Source organism: Tursiops truncatus, chromosome 18 (genome assembly GCF_011762595.2).
Source record: "Tursiops truncatus isolate mTurTru1 chromosome 18, mTurTru1.mat.Y, whole genome shotgun sequence".
NCBI lineage: Eukaryota > Metazoa > Chordata > Mammalia > Artiodactyla > Delphinidae > Tursiops > Tursiops truncatus.
In genome coordinates, this window is record NC_047051.1 from 77,837,359 (window position 1) to 77,856,832 (window position 19,474).

General features: G+C 61.3%; 2 protein-coding genes across 9 annotated transcripts in view; both read right to left on the bottom strand.

The window, feature by feature from the left end:
* Window positions 1–1,772: 1,772 nt before the first annotated feature.
* On the bottom strand, window positions 1,773–17,690 carry C18H13orf46 (chromosome 18 C13orf46 homolog). Of its 7 annotated transcripts, XR_012327828.1 has the most exons (11): window positions 17,563–17,651; window positions 17,128–17,169; window positions 14,609–17,025; window positions 10,837–10,888; window positions 10,180–10,318; window positions 10,043–10,090; window positions 9,089–9,136; window positions 6,890–6,957; window positions 4,848–4,926; window positions 4,483–4,694; window positions 1,773–2,661 (listed from the first exon to the last, which is right to left on the bottom strand). XR_012327828.1 is itself a non-coding variant. In XM_019921134.3 (10 exons), exons 3-9 carry the CDS (start codon window positions 14,934–14,936, stop codon window positions 4,860–4,862), a joined length of 750 nt encoding a protein of 249 aa, XP_019776693.1. In that variant the 5' UTR covers window positions 14,937–17,025; window positions 17,128–17,169; window positions 17,563–17,651; the 3' UTR covers window positions 2,698–4,694; window positions 4,848–4,859. The 7 variants fall into 7 exon arrangements, 5 of the variants coding, with proteins under 5 accessions (XP_019776693.1, XP_073651567.1, XP_073651570.1 ...); XM_019921134.3 differs by lacking the exon at window positions 1,773–2,661 and having other exon boundaries at window positions 2,698–4,694; XM_073795466.1 differs by lacking the exons at window positions 1,773–2,661; window positions 4,483–4,694; window positions 4,848–4,926; window positions 6,890–6,957 and having other exon boundaries at window positions 8,997–10,090.
* RASA3 (RAS p21 protein activator 3) overlaps window positions 17,669–19,474 on the bottom strand; it is an 88,582-nt gene continuing 86,776 nt past the window's right edge. For both annotated transcript variants that reach the window (XM_033843418.2, XM_073795465.1), the window contains exon 24: window positions 17,669–18,998. In XM_033843418.2, coding sequence (XP_033699309.1) covers window positions 18,923–18,998 — 76 coding nt within the window. In that variant the 3' untranslated portion in view covers window positions 17,669–18,922. The remainder of the gene's footprint in view (window positions 18,999–19,474) is intronic.

Below are 19,474 nucleotides of genomic sequence, written 5' to 3' on the forward strand. Positions count from 1 at the left end.
GTGATTTGTGCTCTCCTGGCTCGCTCCCTGCTCCATAAGTCTGGGCTGTCAGCACTGACAGCTCTTCCTGCCCTTCCCAGGAATCAACGTCGGGTCTTGGGATGCTGGACGTCCCAGAGAGCAGCTCCAGCCCCAGCGCGGGCTCAGGCTGCTCCGCTGTGGGGTCTGGGGGTACCACTGACTCCCGAGAACTGGCGTGAAGTTCTCAAAGGCCTGTCCAGATACAGTCATAGCTGGAATACCAGGCGGCCCCTCACACCGGCCCCAAGAGCAGACGAAACTTGTGGGTGGCAGGGCTGTCTGGGCCCCCTGGTTGGGATGTGCCCTGACACCGGCCAGAGCTCCCGCCTGTGGGGCAGGACGACTGCCCGGCACCCTTGGAACCTCCGTCCCTGCCTCTGTGAGCCTCAGTGCTCCTGTCTGTAGAGTGGGATCATTCCACTCCCTGGCTGGTCTCAGGCGCCATCAGAGTGGCATCCAGCTAAGCGCTGCTGTTGTCGCCCCGAGGGCGCGCTCCCCGGCTCCCGAGCACCTGCTCCCGAGCACCCGGTTTCCGAGCACTTGCTCCCGAGCACCTGCTCCCGAGCACCCGGTTTCTGAACACCTGCTCCCAAGCACCTGCTCCCGAGCACCCTTGCTCCCGAGCACCTGCTCCACACAGAAGACCCTGCTCCACAGTCATGCTTACAGGACCGGAAAGCCCTTTGCCCACAGACTGTCACAGCGGGCCGGGTCCACGGAGGAAACGTCCTGCGTGGTGAGCATCCCACTCCTCTGAAGACGCATCCCAAGTCCATGCAGATGGAGGGGGACCGAGGGGGAGCCTAGCCAGACCTCGCTGGGCTTCCTGCAGCCCAGCGCACGTAACTGTCTCTTTGATGTAAACGCTGAAGTCCCCCCACCCCCAAACCCTGCCCAGGACAGGGCTCCCCTCCTCTCCTGCCCTCAGGGCTGCCCCCTGCCTGCCCCTCTCCCAGGCAGCTGGTAGAGTCCTCAGGCAGGTTGCACTCTGGGAAGGGACAACTCATGGGACAGGAGGGGATGCTTTCCCACTGCACGGCCCGGGCTGGTCCTGACAAGCTCTGCGTGTTGCTCTGGTGAGCCTCTCACCTCCAAAGGCCTTAGCAAGTACCCCCCTCCCCCCGGCGGCCAGGCCGTCCTTACTCAGCTCCATCCTCCTACAAGTGGGCCCTCCATGCCGGATGTCACCAGGGACACCAGGGAGTCCAGAGACTCAGGGCACCTGGGGACATGGGGACCTGGGGACACGGGGGCACCTGGGGACATGGGGACACTGGAGGGATACTGGGCACAGGGGCCTCAGGATGCTGCCGTGTGAGTGACCTTTGTGTTTGTGTTTTGCTGGGTGAAGTACGTCAGGGCATCACGGGAAGCATCTATTTGGGGGGTGGGTTTCCACATGAGCCAAGTGTCGTCCACCCTCGGAGGCGCCCAGGACTCTAGACAGAGGTGCAGGTCTGTTTGTCCTACAGAGCTCGTGGGGTCATGGGTCGCGAGGTCATGGTGCAGGGAGGGTCAGTGGCCAGGACACTTGCCCGCCGGGCTGCGTGTAAGCTACATGCCTTGGACTGGAGGGCGCGGTGGCCATGCACACGGGGCCTGGGTCAGGCCTCACTCTGCCCGACAACAGACGGCCACCACCGCGTTCACATTCTGGCTGCTGCTTCAGATGGGCCGCCTCCTGGTGAAAGGTCTGGGAGGATGACGTCCCTACTGAAAAACAGAGAGAGGCTGTGAGGGCGCCATCCCGCCACCAGGTGGCGTGCGAGGCAAGCGCGGCTGCCGTTCTAGGCGGGATCAGGGAGGGCGGGGACGCCTCTCTTTCACGTCCAAGTCCTTGGAGCAGCAGGAAAAGACCAGGAATCGACGGCAGCAGCAGCAACAGCACACGCTGGTTGGCACGTGGGCACGGCGGCCTCTGAGGGCAGCAGCCGGTGGGCGGCGCCATGCTATTGACCCTTCTCCACACGCAACACCCGGCCTTCCTGCTGCCAAATCGGGACCATAATAGGGCCCACCTTGTAGAATCAGTGAAGTGAGGCTCGCCAAACGTCTCGAGGTGTCACGTGGTCACCGCTGCTCGCCGCACGCTCCCCGAGCCCCTTCCTCGCCCAGCCCGCCATCCACGTTTCACATTACTCTGCGTGCTCATTAGCAGGTGTGTACCGTGCCCTGGGAGGTGTGGCCCTGGAGCATCACTTTTCAGATGATGGAGCTAATTTTTTTTTTTTTTTTGCGGTACGCGGGCCTCTCACCGTTGTGGCCTCTCCCGCTGCGGAGCACAGGCTCCGGATGCGCAGGCTCAGCGGCCATGGCTCACGGGCCCAGCCGCTCCGTGGCATGCGGGATCTTTCCAGACCAGGGCACGAACCCTTGTCCCCTTCATCGGCAGGTGGACTCCCAACCACTGCGCCACCAGGGAAGCCCGATGGAGCGCATTTTTGTGGGGCTGCGTGCAGATAAAGCAAGACGCACCGGACGCCCACTCTCGTTTCCCCCTTGGAATGGAAGCTCCGCGAGGCCAGGATTCGTTCAACCGTCGCCATGTCCCCGGCACCTGGAACGGTGCCTGGCACGTGGTAGGCTTTCAGCAAACATTTACGGTGATATTGGGGAAAGGGCTTATGACATAAGGAAAACCTGTAAAAAAAAAAAAATGGTGCAGTGTGACGCCAATTTTGTAAAAAAGTTTTATTTACCCATCTCCATATATAGCTCTCTCTACATACATCAAGAGAGAGGAAACACTCGAGAAATAGATGGAAATTCTAACAGTGATAATCTAGAGGTAATCTGACGAGATGACAGGCTAGATGCTTTTTGCTGGTTCCCACGTTTCCCACAGTGAAAACGCATATGTGCTTTGGGGGAGAATACTAATGGGAGAGGCAAGCAGGAGGCACTGGCGTGGTGCTCCGGGGCCCAGGCAGGACGGGCGCCAGCGTGCGGCTGGCGTCCACCAGAGGTGTCGGGGCTGTCCCTGCCCCGGGTTGGGGGGGGGGCCCTGCAGCTTCTCATTCACTGGTGCCTGAGTAGCTGGGGGGCCAGCGGGGACGGAGGAGGAAGCCGGGTCAGGCGACAGGGGGCCCAGCCTCTGGTGAGCTTGCATAGGTGCCCCTGCAGGCTGAGTCGGGGGACCCTGAGGACCGGGGCCTCCGAGCAGGGGGAGGCTGGGGGGCAACGCTCCCTAAATGTAAACACCACAAAGGCCAGGCTGGCCCCCTGCCGAGCTCCAAGCAGCGCGATGGGCAGAAGCAGCTCCGACGGCCTGACGGCCACCAGGGCGGCTCAGGCTGGAGACTCCGGCTTCCCTCCTGGTCTGACATGAGCGCATTGAGTTGCCAACGGCGAGCTAATGGTTCCTACTGCCCTAGATCGTACAGCTTCCCTCCAGGTCGTCAGCTCTTTTTAAATCCGCAAGGCCCGTGTCACGCCCTCGTCACCCCTGGGACTGGCGTGCTCCCTGGCAGGATGCAGAGGTGGGCGACGCAGGGCTGTGGTCGGGCTCCATGGGTAGCGCCTGCTCTATGGGCCTCGGCGGGCCTGGGGGCGCCAGAGCGGAGGCCCCCAGGGCCGCGTCCACCTGCCGGGCTGGAGCCTGGCCCGCGGGCAGGAGACAGGAGCCGCCACCTCCACACCTGCGGCCGGCCCTGCAGGTTCCCATGGCGCTGCCCGGACCGGCTCCCCGCAGGCACCCCAGCCGACACGGGAGGTGAAAGGTCACCGCCAAGCCAGCCGGGTTGTGCACACGTGTGAGGCCGCCCTGCCCCCCCGGGGCCCCTCCATGGCCGGACAGGCGGCACGTGGCTCTGAACGAGGCCAGCTGTCCGCGGTGGCCAGAGGTGGACACGGACAGACCAGGGCGAGGGCTGGCCGGGGGCCGGTCCCCCTCCTGGCCTGCTGTGGCTGAGCCCCGGGAGCAGAGGGACCGGTAAAATGACTGCAGCCCAGACAGCCTCCTCCGCGGACTCTCTGGAAGCTCCTCTCTGCCTTACTCGGGGGCCGGTGCCGGAGCCAGGAGCTGCCACCCAGCGGGCAGGGACAGGGAGCACTTGCTCAGGAGGCTGTGCCTGCTGCTGGGGGCCTGCGGGCCACCGCGTCCTTAGTCTTGGGCTGAACCACAGGAATGGCCTGGGACAGGCTGCAGAGCCTCAGCTGGTTGAACAGAGGAGCCTCGAAGCCCGTCGGGTCTCCCTGGTGCGGCTCCCCGACCCCTGACGCCCCTCCCCGCTCCCACAAGCAGCACCTCCCTGCGGCTTCATCTCCTCCACGTGGCCCTCGAGGCTCCCAGTTCCAGCTGCAAGGACGCCTGCCCCCGGTGCTTGGGGACCAATGCCTGGGGTCCCACCGTGCTCTGGTGGCAGCCCTCGTTGGGGCTGAGTGCGGGGCTGCGCGACCACTGACCTGGGAGGTGCGGCCACCCGTGCCGTCCGTCCCTGAGCTGCATCCCCCCTAACTTACATTTCACAGGACAGCGTGTGTGGAAAGAAGGGACAGGGCCCCTGGAGAGGGACAACGTCTTCCGTTCACGCTTTACTGAGCCCTTTTTAAAGGTGGCGTCATCACTTCGCGGTGGTGGGGACGTCACACGTGGGGTGGTCACGGCACCAGGTCTGCGTGGTGTCTCTCAGGGCCGCTGGCTTCGTCCCTCGCCCCTCCCGGCCTGGCCGACCCTAGGAGACAAGTGGAGACCTCGGTTAGACCCCTGGCCAGGGGGGGCAGGGCTAGGGTGGGACCCAGGAGGCGGCCTGGTCCCCGCCCCCTTTCTACTTCCTGCCCCTCCAGGCACCCACTTCGGCCCCGGCCCATCTCTGAGTGTGAACTACCTTCTCCGGCTGCTATGAGCTCTCCTCCACCTTCTTCCTGGTGGAGTATGGGATGCAGCACACCCAGCTGGTCCCGATCCTGGAGACAGAGCGGGGCGGGGTGGGCGGGTGAGAGAACTGCCCCCGCCCCATCCTGCCAAGGCCAGCGGGGCTCCCGGCCGGTGCAGAGCCGGGCTTTGCCCTCCCACCGCCACCCCTGTGTCTCCAGCCCAGGAGGGACCCCTTGAGCACAGCAGACCTTGAAGGTCAGCAGAGCCAAGCTGCCCTCCCTCCCCTGCCCGGCTCCGAAGAGGCGTTGCAGGTGGACGGTGCCCAGCCCAGCGTTTCCCGAGCATCGCAGCCCGTGCCTGTCCCTGTGCGTGGGCTCTGGGGGTTCCGCTTGCAACCGAGGCTCTGGGACGAGGTGGCCCCCTTCCCTTCGCAGGGACCTCCACGGCTCAGTGCCAAAGCCCCCCAGCGGGCGGCTAATGGGCTGCTAGTGCCTGGGTGCCCTAGGGGGCTGGCTGGATAGAGGCGGCTTAGCTCTGAGGGAAACTGAGGCTGCAGGTGAGCAGGGCAGACAGGTGGCCCTGCCCGGCAAATGTCCAGGCCAGGCCCCTGTGGAGCAGACCCTGTCCTGCTGGCCAAGCAGCCTCCAGCAGCTGAGGCTTGGCTCCTGGGCACGGCCCGTCTGCAGGTTCTCTGGGGCAACTGAGCACGGGGGGTGGGGAGCCGGACCAAGAGGCCGAGAGGGTGGGCCTGGGCCCGCCTGGCCTGGGGCAGAAAAGGAGCTGCCAGGCTGTGGCCGGTGTGTCCGAATCCATCACCACATCTATCAAGAATTGATGAGAAAAACAGACGTCTGCTTAGGAAAGACCTTCCCATGTCAAGCATAGATTTGGTTTAATTTTTTTCTTAATTTTTAAATTTAAAAAAAAATTTTATTTTGGGCCATGCCACGCACCTCGCAGGATCTTAGTTCCCCAACCAGATATTGAACCTGAGCCCTTGGCAGTGAAAGCGCGGATACCTAACCGCTGGACCACCAGGGAATTCCCCAAGCATAGATTTGGGGGCGTGCCAGCCAGTCCTGACATCTTGGTGAAAGCCACACGGCCGGCTGTGTGAGCAGAGATCAGGAGAGACGTGGGGTGACACTTCCTAACAGGAACGCTCTCCCCCAGAACATACAACCTGGGGAAAGGCAGTAACAGCGACTGCCAAGTAAGCAAAGGGCTGTGATGCTATACACGTTCACAGCTGGCAACCCACAATGGCCCGAAGGCCCTGCTCTCCCGCGGTCCAGATCTTCCTTTGGGGCCACGTGCTCCCATGAAGTCCCCACTGTTTCCGAGGTGGCGCTCGCAGATTTAAAAGTTTTCCTCTGTGTTGGGCTATCTCACATTTTCATTTATTTTAAATGACCGCGTATCGGTTTTACAAAGTAAATAGAGAAATTTTTCTTTTAAAAACCGTGCAAGAAAATTAGCCAAGACACTGACGTGGTTGTTAATTCCGACTCTGCTGGAAAGGGGACAAATTGCTGTTTTCTCCTTTGTGTTTCTCTGTATTGTTTAAAATACCACAGAGCCACTGCCCTGGGCGAGTGTCTCACCTGCTCCCAGGCGCTCGCAGCCTCACAATCTCTGCCCACAGGGTGGAGGCGGTCAGGACAAATGTCTCCCGCCCCCGCCCCCAGGTCCCTCTGCCCTGCTGAGCCAGCAGCCACGTGTGACGGGTCCCCCCACTGCCTGCAGGACCAAGGGCTGCAACCTCGGAGCTGCACAGAGAGGAGACCCTCCCACTCTCACCCCCTCTTCTGTTTCCCACCTTTCCCTCCCTCCTACTCTGGCCCTTTTGTTGGCTGACAGGGTGGGGAGAGGGGTCTAGCTAGGGGTGAGGTGGGACTCAAGGGGATCCTGCCTCACCCCCCCAGCTGCAGTAAACGCCTGGGTCTCTGCGTGTGCCCAGGAGGAATCGAAAGCCCGGGGCTCGCTCTGCCCACCAGAAACCCTGATGGAGGAAAAGCCTCCCACCTTCCCCAGTGTGAACCCCTCACTCACTCGTCCTCTGACAAATCCCCCATGTCCATCTGGGACTGCTTCTCTTCTTTCATGGCACATGTGATCACCTGTGGGATGTGGTGGGAGTAGTTGAGGGGACAGGCGAGGGGGTCATGACAGGGACCAGGGCCGGACCTGCTGAACCTGCCCAAGGACGAGGTGGGGCGTGGAGACTGCACTGAGCATCCTCCCACGAGACGGGGCACCGTCAAGTGGGAATTTCTAACTAGGGGACCCTGACCAAGGAACTGTGCCTGGATGTGAGCTACCATGACCCCTGGACTGTAGGTCAGAAGACCTGGACCCTAAGTCCCAGCTCTGCCCCTGACTGATTCTTCATGAGTCCTTGAAGCCTGTGGTGCCCCGCGGTAGCCTTGTGTGTGGAGGCGGTCAATAACCAGCTCTCTTCATCGTACAGCATGTTCTGAGGGCAGATATAGAAGGTGCGATCTGGAAAAAAGCAACCCCCGGGTAGGGGCTTACATTTGCCAGGAGAGAATTTCAAAAAACTTCCAAAGAGATGGCTGCTCACTATAGCAGAGAAATGGAGAATATTTGTGTTGGAAAGGCCCAATCAGGCCATGGGGTTACCCACTTCCTTTTACAGAAAATGGTGATAATGGTGATGATGATGTGACAATGGTGATGGTGATAATGGTGATGATGATGGTGATGGTGGTGTAGGTGGTGACAGTGGTGGTGATGATGGTGATGATGGTGGTGATGATGGTGAAGATGTGATGATGGTGACGATGATGGTGAAGATGTGATGATGGTGGTGATGATGATGGTGGTGATGATGGTGATGATGGTGATGATGATGGTGGTGATGTGATGATGGTGGTGATGGTGATGGTGATGATGATGGTGATGGTGGTGTAGGTGGTGACAGTGGTGGTGATGATGGTGAAGACGTGATGATGGTGGTGATGGTGACGATGATGGTGACGATGATGGTGAAGATGTGATGATGGTGACGATGATGGTGAAGATGTGATGATGGTGGTGATGATGGTGATGGTGATGATGGTGGTGATGATGGTGGTGATGATGGTGATGGTGATGATGATGGTGGTGATGGTGATGATGGTGATGATGATGGTGGTGATGTGATAATGTGATGATGATGTGATGATGGTGGTGATGATGGTGACGATGATGGTGAAGATGATGGTGAAGATGTGATGATGGTGGTGACGATGATGGTGAAGATGTGATGATGGTGGTGATGATGGTGATGGTGGTGTAGGTGGTGACAGTGGTGGTGATGATGGTGAAGACGTGATGATGATGATGGTGATGATGGTGATGATGGTGGTGATGATGGTGGTGATGATGGTGATGATGGTGAAGATGTGATGATGGTGGTGATGATGATGGTGATGGTGATGGTGGTGACAATGATGGTGATGGTGATGATGGTGGTGACGATAATGGTGAAGATGTGATGATGGTGGTGATGATGGTGATGATGGTGATGATGATGGTGGTGATGTGATGATGGTGAAGATGTGATGATGGCGGTGATGATGGTGATGATGACCGTGGTGGTGTAGGCGTGGGGATAGTGATGAAGATTATGGGGATAGTGATGCTGATGGCGATGAAGATGATGATTGGGGTGGTAGTTTTGATGACGCTGATGGTGATGAAGATAGTGATGATGGTGGTGGTGGTGTAGGTGGTGAAGATGATATCTAATGCTGGGACTTCCTGGGTACCAGGCAGTGTTCTGAGGGTGTCACAAAACAATGCTGGACTGTGGGTGCTACTAAGATCCCCATTTTGCAGATGAGAAAACTGAGGCATGGAGAGGTATGGTGACTTGTTTGAGCATTCACTGGAGAGCTGTGGAGGCTGGGTCTCCCAGCTCCTCAGCTTGTGCCCTTTCTCATAAGGGCACAATCTCATAAGAGGTTCTCAGGGCCCCTGGGTACCTCGAGGGTTGACCCAGGCCCTGGAATCTATGGAGGTGCAGGAATGTGTGTGGGTTGGCGTGAGGGAAAATGAGAAAGAAGCGAGGTGCTCTCTGGTCCCCTGGCCAGTCTCCAAACCCTGGGCCCCATCTCTGCCTCAGCCTCCAGCACACCCGTGCTTGTGGTGATGGTGACGGGGCAAGCTCCTGGGAACGCCGCATGGCTCCAAGCAAGGCGTTTCCCGGTGGCTGGTTTGGCTTTGTGAACTTTGGGTTTTTTTTACCTCCTCTGATCCGTCTCCCAGATCAACCTCCACAAACACAGATGGCTTCTGTGGATGGAAACCAAAGAGGCGTGGCTGGTGGGCTTGGGGGAGCCAGGAAGGCACACAGATTCCTGGGAGGGAGCGTGGGCTCTGGGCCAGTGGTGGCCAGGGTCTGGGCGTTACACTGAGCCCACCAGACACCGGCAGTGTGTGGTGGGACCTGCTGACACTGTGGTTGCTAAGGTGCCCTCGGGCACAGGGAGAGGAGGGATGTGGCCTCCCAACCCTCCCTGCTCACCTCCCAGCAGGTCCCTGAGAACTCAGAGGGTCTCCCCCGGCTTTGCCCCCTGAGAATCAGGGCCGGTGATGCCCAGAGCTGGGTGGACCCTCCAGGCCCACTGCAGGCCTGCTCATCTGGGCAGCGCCTGAGCTCTGCCTCTGTAGACCCCCTGCCCCGCTGCCCGAGCTGCAGAGACACACAGTGAGCTGGGAAGGCCTGGGGGGCTCAGGTGCAGCGGCCCCCAGGTCTCTGACCAGGCACCTTGGCTTGGCCCAGTGGTAGCAGTTTAGTCAACAATGGGAGAAGTGTTTTGGGGAGTGGAGGGGACCCCAGGGGCCCTGGATGCAGGCCAAGCCCAGCTCCCCTCCACCCCTGCACGTGGATGGGGAAGGGGAAGGAAAGCCTCTCTTGGACAGGGTCCTGTGAGCACCGCTGCCCCTGGGCTGCGGCGGGCCGGGGCTGGGGCTCCCTGACAAGGGCAAGCTGAGGGTCACCTCCTGTCGGGACCCCCGCTCCCTCAGCAGCTGTGCTGTTTGGCAAGCCGGGGTTAAGGTGCCCCGGCGCCAGCCAGGAGCACAGACTGGGCGCTGAGGCAGCTCAGGTGGGGCCTGGCCCAGCCCGCGTGTCCTCGGCAGGACTGTGCCTGACAGGCCTCCCCTCTGACTTCTGTTACTAAAGTGAAAAGCTCTTGCCTCTTTTTCCAGGAGGTCACCCAGCTGTACGGACTCTGGCTCCCCTTCCTGTAAGAAGACACCGAACGGATAAACAGAGGCAGGACTCCAAGGCGCAGGGCCGGCAGCGCGTGCACATGAAAGGACCACGGCCTGACCTTGGCCTCCAGGGCAGGCTTGTCTGCGCCCTCCCTGCCGTCAGGCTCCTCCTGGCCGCTGGCCTCGGGCTCCGCCTCCTTCCAACGCCCCCGCACCTGCCCAGCGGCGTCCTGGCGCTGCTCCTCCGGGCTTGCCTGGCTGCAGCGGGAGCAAGCGGGGCTTTGAGAAGACACCTTCCTCCCTCCTGGGCACCGGCGCCCCTGGGTCAGCAGGGCGGGGCTGGCGGGCGGTGGGCGAGGCAGACCCGGGTAGAGGGGTGGGCAGAGCAGAGAAGGACGCGGCAGTGCTGCTGAGCTGACCTCCCTGAGGAGCCGTCACCCCAACCTGCCCCAACACAAGGGACGCCGGCAGCCCTGGCAGGCTCTCGGGCGAGATGCCCGGGGATCCGAGGGGGAAGGTCTGCAGCGATAGGCGCCAGCCCCAGGATGCTGGGCCGGGGGGTTGCCGGTGGGGGGCTGCTTGAGGCCCTGCGAGCCCCCTGGGTCACCGGCCCCCGACCCTCCCGTCTGAGCCTCGAGGTCTTCTCCGGACGCCCTGGCCTTCCTCAGCACCCCCCTCCCCCGCCAGGTCTTTACCCTGGCGCCCACTCCCACCCCAGCCTGCCGTGTTCTCCGCACGTCTCTGCACAGCTGCCTCCGCTGGACAAGGCCACTCACCAGCGGGCATCTTCCGTGTCGCTTCTGAGGTCCTTCCCATGACCTTCAGGCTCTGAGGAGGAAGCAGCGGGTCTGTCGTCAGCCTGCGAGGATGCTGACGGGCCACCTGCGGGGTATGGGCGCTGCCGCCCCAGTTCTGAGCAGCGTTCTCACGCATCCCCGGCCCAGGAGGCCTCCCGCCCCGACTCTTCACATCAGCCCTCTGCAGGCCGGTGCAGGGTGTCGAAGGCCCCCTGCCCCCCACAGGTTCCCCGCAGGGCCTCTGCCCGCTCCGTGGCACGTGGCGGGAGGCCTTGGCGTTGCCACTACTGTCACTGTGCCAGGCGCAGGGACCCCTTGCGTCCTCCTGGTGGCAGCAGGTGGGGTTGGAAGCAGCAGGAACTGAGGGCCGGTGGGGGGGGGGGGCGGCGACCCAGCCCCGGAGGTGAGATCTGAACCACACCACACCCTCCAGGACGCTCCTCCTGGCTCCTCTGAGGGGCGTTGCCAGCGGTGGGAGTCCTCTGGCTGGGAAAGGTCTTTGTCTGGTGAGGAGAAAGGGGCACAGGATCCAGCCCCGGGCTCATGCATGGAGCGGTTGTCAGTAAACAATTACGGGAAGCTGCATTTTGGTGACCTCGGCGAGATAGCGTGAGCCTCGGGAGCTGTGAGCTCTGAGCTTTAAATAAAGTTTTTGACAGGAGACCCAGCAGGATGCCTCTGCAAGCCGCCATCCCAGAGGACTTCCTACAGAATTTGGCGGCCAGATCAGCTACTCGGGATCCTTTCAGCTCACAGGCCTCGGGGCCGGGGATACCTGCTGGACAGAGGGGGCGAGGGCCCGGCTCCGGCAGGTGCCCTGCTTTCTGTTCCTGCTTTTTCGCTGGTCCTCGCTGTCTTGCACGCTGTCCCTCCCCTGGACCGTGTCCCCCGACCCCTGCCGTCCTCCAGCGCCATCCTTCATGGGGACCTGGGCCCCCTGCCCAGTGTTAAGCAACCTTCCTTGGAGGGAGCTTTCCGTCACGCCCATTCTCCCCGGCACTCGGCCCCCGCCCTGGGCCGGGTCGTCCGCACACTTTCCTTGTCTCTGGTCTGAGTTCCCTGTGGGTGAGAATTAGGTGCTGTGCATCCTCTTCGCACACGGGCTCCGGGACGTCTGCTGACCTGCGGCTGTGCCGCCACCCCCAGGCTGGCCCTGGCCACCTAGAGACAAAGCCCTGAAGGCCAAGGCTGAGGCGACCCTGGGTCTTCAGAGACTACTTCAGAACTTGGCAGCTCTCAGAGGGAAGGGCGCTGCGTCGACCTCAGATGGAAGGGCCCGGATGGTTCGGCTCAGTGGTTTTCTGGCAGGGATCTACGGTGGGCTTCTTCCGGAAAATCTTCAGCAGCCCCTACGTGTGTGCACACGTGTGTGCTTGTGCATGTCTGTGTATGTGTGCAAGTGTATCCGTTTTTAGAAGACACAGGGCCGCTCCAGATAGATCTTCAAACCTGCTCCTTCCTGTAACGTGTATTTGGCAGGAAGGAAAGAATCAGTAAAAAGAGAGCCTGGTTTTTCTTTGCTCCAAAGCAGCTGTGGAATGAGAAACACACACCTGCCCCCCGTGCCTCGTTATCATAAAGTAAAAATATCAGTGTGTTCGCGGGTTCCCCCTTTGTCCGCTTTCTAAGAAAGGCCCTGCTTTCTTCGGGGTTCTGGGCGCACCTGCAGGGCTCAGCCAGTAAGGCTCCAGGCTGGGCTCGTGCGTGGCTCCGGGAGGAGTAGCAGGCCGGGCAGAAGCTGCCCCCGCACGCGAAGAGACTATTTCCTTTGCTGCCTTTCTTCAGCTGGCCTCTAAGTGATCGCCAAACACTCACAGGTCACTGTCTGGACCGCGAGCCGCCCCCGGAAGTCGGGGTTCGCGCCGGTGGGAGCGGAGGGCGGGACAGGCGCGGGCCGGGGCGGGGCCGACACGGGCGGGAACCCGCTGCACGACCGGCCTGACGCCACCTCGCGGCCAGGGCGCCCCTCGCCCCCTCCTCCGCCTTGCGGATTTCAGCAGGCCCAGTTCGCCGATGCCTGGAGCCCCTCCGGGGAACAGCCCCCTCCTTGCCCTGGACGCACCCCTGCAGTGGGGGCGTCGTTGGGGCGCCTGGCCCGGAGGCTCTGCGGCAGCGAGGCCGGCGGCTGCGGTCTGGCGTCCCAGGCAAAGGCTCAGGGCCCGGGCGCGAGCTCAGCCGCAGATCCGCGGGTTCGCGCGGGCCCTCCGTGCGCGGACTCCTCTCCCGCCCGGCTGGGGGGCGTGTCCCACAGGCGCTCGGCCCCGCCTCCTGTGTCCACGTCACCTTGGCGCTTGCGGGCCCGGCGGCACCAGCCTCCTGGCTCTTGCTTCCAAGTGTGGGCGCCCAGGCCTGGCGGGTGCCCCGCCCTCACTCGGGAGGCCGCACCTCGTCTCATTTTACCCTGTAGACAGCGAGCTGTGTTCCACGTGGCTCCGGCTCCGGGCGGCGCATCCCCTCCATGCTGTCCGGGAGCCCCACCGGGCCTGGCGCCTGGGGCGGGTGTGTGCACGGCGGCTGGCAGTGCAGCGCTCGGTGCGTCCCTGCCCTCCATCCTGCCTCGGCAAACCCATCGGTGCTGGGTGGGAAGGTCCGTGGCCGGCACTACTGGGGACACACTGTGGCTACTTGCAATATTTCCTGAGCAGGTTATAGGTTGGTTTCCTCTCTGGGGAGCTCGGCCCTCCTGAGAGCCTGAGAAGGAGTGGCTGTAATCGGACTTTTTTTTTTTTTTTTTTTTTTGTGGTACACAGGCCTCTCACCGCTGTGGCCTCTCCCGTTGCGGAGCACAGGCTCCGGACGCGCAGGCTCAGCGGCCATGGCTCACGGGCCCAGCCGCTCCGCGGCACGTGGGATCTTTCCGGACCGGGGCACGAACCCGTGTCCCCTGCATCGGCAGGCGGACTCTCACTGCGCCAGCAGGGAAGCCCTGTGCGCGGACTTTTATCGGTCGGAGGTAGTGGAGATGCAGCGGCCCCTGTGCTGTGGCCGCCGGCTCCCCCTTCCCCTCCTCCTCCAAAGATAACACAGCTTTGGGTTTTTAAGCTGAGAGAAGAACAAATATTTTTATACAATGACCTCTTAAAATCGCTCCTAGGGCTTGAACAAGCAAACCGCATTTCCCGCCTACTGTGTTTCGCCTCCTAAGAGCGTCACTTAGGCTTCCTACACGACGGCCATAGCACAGGGCGCTTGCTGGTGTGAACCACAACTGCTGGGGTCCTGCCGACGACTGGCAGTCACCCCGTCTCTCCGCCAACTCGGGCCCGCTGCCCTGGGGTAGCTGACCTTCCGGGGGCAGGTCCACGTAAGGACCAGGGCGTTTCGGGCACCCATCCCCATTTCGGCCACACCATGGCCCGCTCGCAGGGTTAGAAACGTGGGACACGTGGCTGACACAGGTGTAAGTTTGCACACTTTACAACGTAAAGGCCACGTTAGTGACGAGCAGACGGGCGGCCCCCAGCCCCGTGGGTTCACTGCTGCCCCTGGCCGCGAGGGCCCTGGCTCTGGCAGCGGGACTGGGGCTCACCCCAGGGCCTCCTCATCAACCTGAGACCCTTCCCGTGCTGGACCCTGGCGTGTCCCCACACAGTCCCAGGCTGGCTCTGCCCCCTCAGACCTCAGTGCCCGACACGCCCCACCCTGGCCTTCAGGATCTTAGGCAGGGGCAGTGGGTCCGGGGTGGGGGGTGGGTGTGTGGCCCTCGCTGGCCCGGGGAGAGCGGTCTGCCCCGCCCTAACCCCGGCCCTACCTAGCTCCTTGCACAGCGTCTTGATGCAGCTCGGGGGGTCCCCTTTCTGGTGCAGGCCGCCCACACATCGGCTCCTCTGGAGCTCAGCCATCCCGCTGGCCGCCTTGAGGTGTCCGGGGCTCACGGCCGAGGGAGGGGCCCCGGGGCCCAGCTGGTGCCTCCTGTGTGCAGCCGTGGTGTCCTTCTCCAACCTCCCTGCCTTCGGGCCACGGGAAAGAAGGACGCTGGCTCTCACGCAGCCCTCAGACGGAGCGCATGGCTTCCACCCCCTCCACGGGGAGCTGCCCTTGTGTTCCTGGGCCCTGTTGCTAGGTGGCCCCTGTGACATCACTGCAGAGGCAGAGGCCAGCCCGCTGGCCCTTCCCGCGGCCCTAGGTCGGAGTGGCCTCCTCCCAGGGCCTCCTGCCTCTCAGCAGAGACGGCAAAGGGCCAGGCGGCCGGGGGCCTTCATGCGGCTCTGCAGACGCTTCTGGTGTTGGGTCTGCTGAGCCTTCAGGCGAATCTCTCGATTCCTAGCAGGGACGAAGGACTCGGCGGTTGCGGCGGGGAGTCCACTTGGCGGCCTGGGCCCTGGGTGGCGTCCTGCGTCCTCCCCTCCAGACGAGGGAGAGTCACGCAAACGCAGCTTCGGAAGGCAGCCGTCTGCGGACAGGCACCTCTGCCTGTGCCGAGGAAACTCTTCTCTGCGTTTTCAGTTGAGCTGTTTGCTGACACTGCCGTGACCAAAGGCTCACTCGGGCGGCTTCCACAGTAGACATTCGCTTTCTGGGTCAGGAGCCTGGAGGTCTGAGGTCCAGGCGTGGGCAGGGCTGGCCTCCTGAGGCTTCTCTCCTCGGTGCGTAGATGCCCGTCTCCTCCCTGTGTCCTCACGGGGTCGTCCTCTGTGTGTGTCTGTGTCCTGACCTCCTCTTCTTAAAAGGACAGCAGTCAGACTGGATCAGGGCCACCCTAGTGACCTCATGTAACCTTAATCACCTCTTTAAAGGCCCATCTCCAAAGGCAGTCACTTTCTGAGGTCCTGGGGACCAGGACTTCACACATGAATTTTGGGGTGACACAGTTCAGCCTATAACACAGCCTAACAGAAAGTTTCTGATAATCTATTCAACACAATTTTTTCTTCTCACCTGGGACCACGGGGGAAAATCAGAGCAGGTGTTTCCTGAGGACCCAGCCGACAGCACTAGGTGTGTCCTAATGTTCCGAATGAAGTACAAGTGACGAGCTCCCTTTTTCCACGTGCACTTCCATTCCCTAAACAAGCTCACGCATCTTAGCTCCCGGGAGGCCTCGGGTCCGCCAGCCGGGGGCCGGTGCAGGGGCCGCCCTGGAGGCTGCTCAGAGGCTCTGTGCCTCGGGGGGACACGGATGGAGGCGGGCAGCTGAACCAGCTCCCTCTTGGGGTAACAGGTGGGCTGGAGAAAGTCAGTGGGCACAGACTGGGGTCGCAAAAGATTGGGGTCCTCGGAGCGGGGCTTTGGGTCCTCATTCTCCCAGGTGTTCTCTTTTCAGTCCTCCCACATACCCCGACATGGGCAGAGCTCGTTCCCTGCCCCCGCCAGCCCCAACTCTCTCCGCTGGGCCTGGTCCTGCGTGTGAATCTGCATTGCACAGGCCCCTGGGAGCCGCCCTGCGGCCCTGCCGTGGACGCTCGTGTTCGGGGCGTCTGAACCCCTTGGCCCCCACCCAGAGCAGACAGGGGGAGCCGGAGAGCAGCAGAACAGCGCTTTCCTCCCCAGTCCACGTGCACCTGGGAAGGACGCTCATCGCCACTGTCCTCGGCTCAGGGCCGTGGCACCCCTGAAGGCCTGACCCGGCTTCCCCAGAGCCAGATCCCACCCCCTCCCCCCCACGACTCTCTCATACCAGGCGGCCGACCGGGGCTGGAAGTAAAAAGACAACTGAGTGGAAACCAAATGGAGAAGACAGGAGAAAGGAGAAGGGGGCGGGGCGGGTCCCCCATGTTGTGCACCCAGCTCCTCCCCCCCTTTCGAAGGGGAGCAGCCATATCTGCTCAACGGCACTGAGCTCCCTCTGTCTCCCCTCGGGCCACCGGCCTCCTGTCCCCCCTCCCTCGGAACACTGACCTGTGTCTGGCCCTCGAGCACACACCCCGCTGCTGAGTCCTCGGAGACACGAGGGGCCCTGCCTTTCCCACCCTCCTTGAGCTTGACGCCGTCTCTGTCCGCCCTGAGGTCCCCATGGCCCTCACAGGGCCCCACTCCACACCTTTCCATCCCAGAATCATTGTGGTTTCCAGCACAACCCAAAGCCCCACAACTAGACCTCACCTGTCACTAGAGGGATCTCACCTGTCATCCAAGGAGCCTCACCTGTCGTCCTGAGGGCCTCACCTATCATCATAGGGACCTCACCTGTCATCAGAAGCACCTCACCTGTCATCACGGGGACCCCACCTGTCATTAAGGGGGATCTCATCTGTCATCAGGGGGTGCCACCTGTCGTCAAATGGACATCTGTCATCAGGGGTACCACACCTGTTGTCAGAGGGAACTCACCTGTCGTCAGGGGGACCACAGCTGTCATCAGGGGGATCACACCTGTCGTCAGAGGGACCTCACCTGTCATCTGAGGGACCTCACCTGTTGTCAGAGGGACCTCACCTGTCATCTGAGGGACCTCACCTGTCATCAAGGGGACTACACCTGTCATCAGGGGGATCACATCTGTCATCAGAGGGACCTCACCTGTCGTTAGGGGGACCCCACCTGTCGTCAGGGGAACCTTACCTGTTGTCAGGGGACCAAACCTGTTGTCAGGTGGATCCCACATGTCATCAAAGGGACCCTGTCGCTAGGGGGACCTCACCTGTTGCTAGGGGGACCTCACCTGTCATCAGGGGGATCACACTTGTCGTAAGGGGGACCTGTCCTATCATCAGGGGGACACCCTCTATCATCAGAGGGACCATATTTGTTGTCAAGGTACCTCACCTGTCATCACAGGCATGTCGTCCAGCTCCCTCCTGCCCCACTCCACCACACCCCCCATCTCCACGTGTGCCTTATCAGCGGGCGCTCCTGTGAAACCACGCCAGTCTCAGAAAGAATAAAAGGGCTGTTTTAATTGGCCAGTAAAATGCATCCCGATCATTAGTATCGTACAGAGACACTGTTACAAATCCACGTTGAAAACTGCGGTTTGGAGCAGCCTCAGAGCTGCGGGTACGGAGCTTTTTTTTTGCAACACTTTCCTCCACCATTTTTGCGACAACAGGCAATGTTACCATCTGCCGTCTAGATCTCGAGTCTGAACACAGCCGAGGCCTTCGGGGGAGTCAGCAGAAGGTCGTCAGGACCCCCAGCCCCAGACGCACGGCAGCCCTGGCAGCCCCCAGGGCCTCAGAGACGGCGAGCTCTGCCGCTGGCCCGGCGTCCGCTCCCAAGCCTCCAGCGCGGGTCCAGGTTTCCCCCTGCCTCCCTCCCCGTTCTCCCTCGGGGACCTTTACTTGGCTGCCATGAGACACAACCACTCCCTTTTCTGTCGTCTGGAGGCACATAGAGGCCTGGATGTTCTGAGTTACTTGATATCAAAGAGCTAATTAAAAACAGTCCTTTAAAAACATTAAGAAAAACAGCTTGAAAATAATGCACATTTCTATTTTTACAACCTTCCCCCAACTCCCACCAGGGTGGCAAACGTGGATTCTACTTTTAGCCCCACTGACAGCAAACAACACAACTTCGCTTGACGTGGCGGCTGCGTGGACGCGTATCAGCAGCAGGCAGGGGGGCTCCCACCCCGGGAACGAAGGCTGGGACCCCTAGGAAATCTCTCTGCAAAAGGACCCCGTGTCCCCAAAGAGCGAGGGCATCCTCAAACTGGGATCTCCGTGCGGTTCCGACCCTCTGGCCAGGACCGATACAAACGTCAAAAGCTGAAACCAGGAGGCTTCGTGCTGGTGGCCGCCTGGACGTCTGGCTCATAGGAGAAGAATAACGCTCGCAACACCCCCGCTGAGTCGAAGCAGAACGTTAGTGCCGGAGGCTCCACGGTGCGGGCGTCACAGACCAGCAGAGACAAACGTGCACGCGGCACAGGGCACACGCTCCGCAGGCCGCGGTGTCGCCGGCACCCTGTTCCCGAAAGGCCAGCTCAGGTTGCCTGCCACTGGCGTGATCAAGTGCACAGCCACCCGGAAATGGCCCGGGAGCCTCAGAAGTTCACAAGCTCGACCCCTGTTGGCTTGCAAGCTGAGGAGCTGCCCTCTGGTCTGGTGTTCTCTCCTTCCTGGACACGGGCTCACCCGGCGCAGCTCAGGGCACCATCCTGGGACAGGGGGTCCCGCGGGCTTCACATGGAATGGGCGGGGGTCTCAGACTGCTGCCTGATGTAGCTCTGGAAGCTCTTGTCTCCGATGGGGTGCTCCCTGCGGGGGTGTAGGGGGAGCAGCGTGAGCGTGGGCCGCCCTGTGGCTGGTGCGCCTCTGAACTGCCATCGCCTGTTTTTTGTTTTTTGTTTTTAATTTTTATTGGGGTAGAATTGCTTTAAAATGCTGTGTTAGTTGCTGCCGTATAACAAAGTGAATCAGCTATACGTATACATATATCCCCATAGTCCCTCCCTCTTGCATCTCCCTCCCACTCTCCCTATCCTACCCCTCTAGGTGGTCACAGAGCACCGAGCTGATCTCCCTGTGCTATGTGCCTGGTTCCCACTAGCTAGCTATTTTACGTTTGGGAGTGGATATATGTCCATGCCACTCTCTCACTTTGTCCCAGCTTACCCTTCCCCCTCCCTGTGGCCTCAAGTCCATTCTCTACATCTGCGTGTTTATTCTTCCTGTCCTGCCCCTAGGTTCTTCAGAACCATTTTTTTTTTTTAAGATACCATATATGTGTGTTA

Bases quoted from the DNA above. Each gene is read 5' to 3' on its own strand.
- C18H13orf46 (XM_073795466.1), bottom strand. From the start codon at position 14,936: ATGTCACAGGGGCCACCTAGCAACAGGGCCCAGGAACACAAGGGCAGC. The intron at 10,319-10,836 runs GTGAGTGGCCTT...CTCCCGCTGCAG, and splicing joins GACACGGAAGATGCCCGCTG to CCAGGCAAGCCCGGAGGAGC. The intron at 10,091-10,179 runs GTCAGGCCGTGG...GTCTTCTTACAG, and splicing joins AGCCTGCCCTGGAGGCCAAG to GAAGGGGAGCCAGAGTCCGT.